At 46.4% G+C, this 6,000-nt stretch overlaps 1 protein-coding gene across 1 annotated transcript in view; it reads right to left on the minus strand.

Moving 5' to 3' along the window:
- The window catches only part of GBE1 (1,4-alpha-glucan branching enzyme 1), a 290,669-nt gene extending 289,331 nt beyond the window's left edge, over window positions 1-1,338 (minus strand). Inside the window, exon 1 of the mRNA XM_043892923.1 lies at window positions 878-1,338. Coding sequence (XP_043748858.1) covers window positions 878-1,029 — 152 coding nt within the window. The 5' untranslated portion in view covers window positions 1,030-1,338. The remainder of the gene's footprint in view (window positions 1-877) is intronic.
- Window positions 1,339-6,000: the final 4,662 nt, after the last annotated feature.

The following is a 6,000-nucleotide window of genomic DNA, read 5'->3' on the forward strand; positions in this document are numbered from 1 at the left end:
ATTAAATCACAATGTGCTTATCTCACAAATATAACTACTATAACAACTATTTTAGTCTTAAAAATTATACCTTTTAAGTTGAGCTGACTACCGGAATCTTACCAACTTTAGAATAAGAGGAGACAAGCTAAAAGTATACTAAATCGGCATCTAGAAGTGTGGCTTTCCTTGACGTTCTCCATCTTCAGGATGACAATGCCAAACACGGATTAAGGGGGTTAAAAAAAAAAAAAAAAAATGGACCAAGATGACCAAAATACATTCAATCTTCTCTGAGAGGAGAAATATTAACAACGGGGCAGGGTGGGGGGAGTGGGGAAGCTGCCTGGAAGAATCCTATTGGACGTAAAGTCACAACATTGGCTATTAAATAAACGAGAAAGTTTTTAAAGCGCAGTTACACAGGCCGGGTGTTGTGCACATGCTAATTCACGGGACCACCCTGGTGCACGGAAGAATCACTAAACCTGCAGTGCCAAGGCCTCCTTCCGCATCAGCACCTGAGGAAACGCGGGCTGGCCGCCAAAGCACACACCCAGGGGCGCAAAACCGCCGATTCGAAGGGAGGAGACAGAGATGAGTCAAGTTTATTCAGCGCTCCTGCGTCTAGACCGGCGGTAAGAGTTGTCAAGCCACAACTCCGGAAGCCGCTGAACCCGATTACTGGACTCAGCCCCTCGCCCACGCTCAGAAGCTGCAACCCACCAGGGTGTGGGGCGGGGCCGGCGGGGGTGGAGCCGACGAGGGGCGGGGCCTGCACGCCCGGGAGCAGAGGGGCGGCGGGAGCCCAGAAGACGGGCTTCCTGGTTCAGAGGCGTGGCGGGTGGGGGGGTCGTGGGGGGATGGGGGGGAGAGCTCCAAGGTGGGGGGGCGGTACCTGCGCTGGAAGTCCGGAGCGTAGGGCTTCAGGTACGGGTCTGTCTCTAGAAGGCGGGCTAGTTCGGGCACGTCCGCCAGAGCGGCGGCTAGCGCCTCCTCAGAGACTTCGGCCTCAGCCGCCCGAGCCGAGGGACCTGCCGGAGCCGCCATCTTCCGCCGCAGCCCGAGTAGCCGAGGCCCGAGAGGGTCGAGTGGAGCCGGAGCGGCCGCGCGAGCTTTAGCCGGGAGGAAAGCGGCGAGAGCGGAGCCAGAGGACGCCCGGGCGAGCCGAGGCGAACTGTGGAGGCCCAGGGCCCTTTATAGCCGCATGGGACGGCCTCCTGTCCCCCTTCTCCCCCCGCCGGCGGGGAGGAGCGGGGCCGGAGTGATCCCCAGACGCACGTCCCGCGAGGGGAGGAGGCGCCCAGACAGGCCCCTCCGCCTACTCCCGCGACTCCCACCTGGAGGCCGTGGAGACCTGCCCTTTCTTCCCTCAGCCGCTCCGCCGGGGGTCCCGGCAGACCTTGACCCACCCTGACCTCATTCTTAGCTCCGCAGCAACACAACCCCCCTCACCCCCCCCCCCCCCCCGCCCCTCAGCTTTTCTTTCTTTAAAACAACTCTCACTGGCAGCAAACCCTCCAGATGGATGTATGGGTTTTTGGAAGGAACTTTTCCTCTTGAGAGTTTTTTATTGTTAGCTGAGTGTTTCAGACAGTTCAAGAATTCACTGTGAGGGGAACAGTGAAGTATCTGTTCTCTCCCAGAACAGTCAAGGGATAAAACAATACCGTTGAAAAAAATCTTCGTATCGCCTCTTCAGCAGTACTCGCTTCGGTTTTCTCTGTCTCTAAAAGGCAACATCCTTAAATCATCCCGGGGATACTCTAGTGTTCTGGCGTTATTCTCAGAGTTCCCAGCGATTGAGGATTGAAATTATGAAAAAACTTTTACCATGCCCCATACCTCAAGAAAGAAAGAAAGGCCCTTTGTCTTTTTAATTACTGTAAACAAGCCTCAACAATTCAGCTAGTCTTAAGGAGACAGACGGTATAGGGAAGAACATTAAATTGGGATTTAACTGGGACATTTATTAAGGAAGTGATAAAGCAAGCAAGCTCTTCCTCTTTGCTTAAGAATGGGGGCGACTAGGTGGTCTTCCCAACTTGTAACCTACTTATGTTCTTTCATTCCCGTTAACTGGTTTTTAACTACAAGATCTTTTTTTAAGACTACAGATTGTTCCCTAAGACAAGCGGACCCACCAGCCCAGGAGTTTCCAAGCTAATTTGTATCTAGAAACTTGGAGAAGCTTGGCGGCTCTCTGTCCCAGTTAAGACCGAGAAGTGTGGAGAATCCAAGAGGCTATGGAGAAGGACATGTTGATCAGCCATGGACCTTCGATTTTAAAGCGTTCTAAATACTTTTTATGAAAAAATTAATGATGTCTTGATGAAAGATTATCTAGTAAGCGTCAAAGTTAAATAGGGGAGGACTTGGAAAACCTTCAGAAAGACAACATTCAAACATTTATAAGTAACACTTGACACTCAGAAATGCAATACCCAGTAGATCCACAGACCTGTATTTCCAGTCCTAAACTTTTCTCAGAAATCCAGTTTCGTTTTACCACCTGCCTATTGAAATCGCTATTTATCTGCTTTAGAGTCCTAAACCAAGTATCTCCGTAAGATACTGTCAGTCTTCTCATCCTTTTTGCTATCACTCATTCAGGCAGCCTGTTTCTCTTCTTTTCTTTCTCACCTCCAATCCATTCTCTAGTGTTTCCCAAGCTTTAATGTGCCTATTGTTAGGTAGTTAGAATAGGACAAAGGAGTTCAGAATGGCAAGACAAGGAAGGGAAAAGCCCTAGAAAATAGAGCAAAGGAAGGTCCAAGGACCCTAGTGAGGACTTTAGGTAGAACAAATAGCACTCCTGGCTAGCCCAATTTAGGTAGAGCAGGACTGGGGGGTGGGGAGAAAAAACTTTAAAAAGAGGAGCCAAAATTGGACCAAGAGGCCACTCTTCTCCTGTCTCTTTTGGGGTGGCATGCACTCATGCCTGGAGGCTGTGTTTTCCTTTGCTTTCTAAATAAACCTGAACTGTAACATGTAACTGTAGCACTGGTCTTTTGCTTCAAATTTTTGTTATGACAAGACAGAACCCAGGAAATTACAAACTCCCCCTACACTATGAATCACCTAGGGAGCCTGTTAAAAGTTCAGACTATTGTTTCCAAGTGGTGCCGCAAATATTGAAATTGTAGCAAACTCCAGAGGTGATGCTGCCTCTGAAGGTTGGAAGCCCAGTTTGAATAGTAAGGGTCCATGCAAGGAATGAATCTTACAACCTAAATAATATGCTTGGTTTGAGAAAGTGACAGTCACTTAGTCATGTCCAACTCTGTGACCCCATGGACTTAACAGTCCAAGGAATTCTCCAGGCCAGAAAACTGGAGTGGGTAGCCTTTCCCTTCTCCAGGGGAATCTTCCCAACCGAGGGATCAAACCCAGGTCTCCCACATTGCAGGCAGAATCTTTACCAGCTGAGCCACAAGGGAAGCCCATATTTGGTTTACCTGAAGTTAAATATGACTACCTTCCTACCATTTACCATTCTCCAGCTTTACTAGTTTGAAATCACACTGACTTTCTTGAAACCCACTAACACTTTGTCTCTGAGATTTTGCCCTTTCCTCTGTTGAGAATTTGCTTCCCATAGCTGTTTCTATCCCAGGATTCACTGAGGTCTCACCATAAACGTCAACTCATCTCTGAGAAGCCTCTAATTCCACTATCTAAATATTTCAGTATTTTCTCTCCTATAAACGGTTAAACAAAGTTTAGGTGTTTCTTTTTTATTTATTGATCTCTTTTACGATGCAAACTCCAAGAGTATAGGGGTGTTTTCTACCTTGTTTACTACTTAACAGATATTTATTGAAATCCCATATGCCAGCCAGTTTCCTAGATACTAGTGATTAGTGATGGATAATACAACTCCCCACTACCCAAAAGCTCATAGAATAGGTAAATCTGTACAGATAGCAAGCAGAGTATTGGTTTCAGAGGGCTGAAGGAAATAGAAAGTGACTAATAATGGGTAGGGTCTTCTCTGGTGGCTCAGTGGTAAAGAATCCACCTGATTTGCAGGAGACACAGGTTCAATCCCTGGGTTTGGAAGAGCCCCTGGAGGAGGAAATGGTACCCCGCCCGTTTCTTGCCAGAAAAATCCCATGGACAGAGGAGCCTGGTAGACCACAGTCTGTCCATGATGTTGCAAAGAATTGGATGTGCGTGAGCATGTGTCTGCACACACATGTGCATGCACACACACACACACACACACACAAATGCGTAGAGGGTTTCTTTTAGGTGTAATAGAATTTTTCTAGAATTGATCATGGTCATGGTTGCACAGCTCTGTGGCTAGACTCAAAACTATTGGAATTTTACACTTTAAGTAGGTTACCCCATGTCCAAGGTAAGAGAAACCCAAGTAAGATGGCAGGTGTTGTGAGAGGGCATCAGAGCGCAGGCACATTGAAACCGTAATCACAGAAGATTAGCCAATCTGATCACACAGACCACAGCCTTGTCTTAACTCAATGAAACTAAGCCAAGCCGTGTGGGGCGACCCAAGACAGATGGGTCATGGTGGAGAGGTCTGACAGAATGTGGTCCACTGGAGAAGGGAATGGCAAACCACTTCAGTATTCTTGCCTTGAGAACCCCATGAACCATAGGAAAAGGCAAAATGATAGGATACGGAAAGAGGAACTCCCCAGGTCGATAGAGGTGCACAGTATGCTACTGGAGATCGGTGGGGAAATAACTCCAGAAAGAATGAAGGGATGGAGCCAAAGCAAAAACAATACCCAGTTGTGGATGGAACTGGTGATAGAAGCACGGTCTGATGCTGTAAAGAGAAATACTGCATAGGAACCTGGAATGTTAGGTCCATGATCAAGGCAAATTGGAAGTGGTCAAACAGGAGATGGCAAGAGTGAACATCAACGTTCTAGGAATCAGCGAACTAAGATGGACTGGAATGGGTGAATTTAACTCAGATGACAATTATATCCACTACTGTGGGCAGGAACACTTAGAAGAAATGGAGTAGCCATCATACTCAACAAAAGAGTCCAAAATTCAGTACTTGGATGCAATCTCAAAAATGACAGAATGATCTCTGTTCATTTCCAAGGGAAACCATTCAGTATCACAGCAATCCAAGCCTATGCACCAACCAGAAATGCTGAAGAAGCTGAAGTTGAATGGTTCTATGAAGACCTACAAGACCGTTTAAAACTAACACCCAAAAAAGATGTCCTTTTCATTATACGGGACTGAAATGCAAAAGTGGGAAGTCAGGAAACACCTGGAGTAACAGGCAAATTTGGCCTTGGAGTACAGAATGAAGCAGGGCAAAGGCTAATAGAGTTTTGCCAAGAGAACGCACTGGTCATAGCAAACACCCTCTTCCAACAACACAAGAGAAGACTCTACACATGGACATCACCAGATGGTCAACACCAAAATCATATTGATTATATTCTTTGCAGCCAAAGATGGAGAAGCTCTATACAGTCAGCAAAAACAAGACCAGGAGCTGACTGTGGCTCAGGTCATGAACTCCTTATTGCCAAATTCATACTTAAGAAAGTAGGGAAAACCACTAGACCATTCAGGTATGACCTAAATCAAATCCCTTATGACTATACAGTGGAAGTGAGAAACAGTTAAGGGACTAGATCTGATAGACAGAGTGCCTGATGAACTATGGACGGAGGATCGTGACACTTTACAGGAGACAGTTATTAAGACCATCCCCAAGAAAAAGAAATGCAACAAAAGCAAAATGGCTGTCTGAAGAGGCCTTACAAATAGCTGTGAAAAGAAAAGAAGCGAAAAGCAAAGGAGAAAAGGAAAGATATTCCCATCTGAATGCAGAGTTCCAAAGAATAGCAAAGAGAGATAAGAAAGCCTTTCTCAGTGATCAATGCAAAGAAATAGAGGAAAACAACAGAATGGCAAAGACTAGAGATCTCTTCAAGAAAATTAGAGATACCAAGGGAACATTTCATGAAAAGATGGGCTGAACAAAGGATAGAAGCAGTGCAGACTTAACAGAAGCAGAAG

The sequence above is a fragment of the Cervus elaphus genome, chromosome 31 (genome assembly GCF_910594005.1).
Source record: "Cervus elaphus chromosome 31, mCerEla1.1, whole genome shotgun sequence".
NCBI lineage: Eukaryota > Metazoa > Chordata > Mammalia > Artiodactyla > Cervidae > Cervus > Cervus elaphus.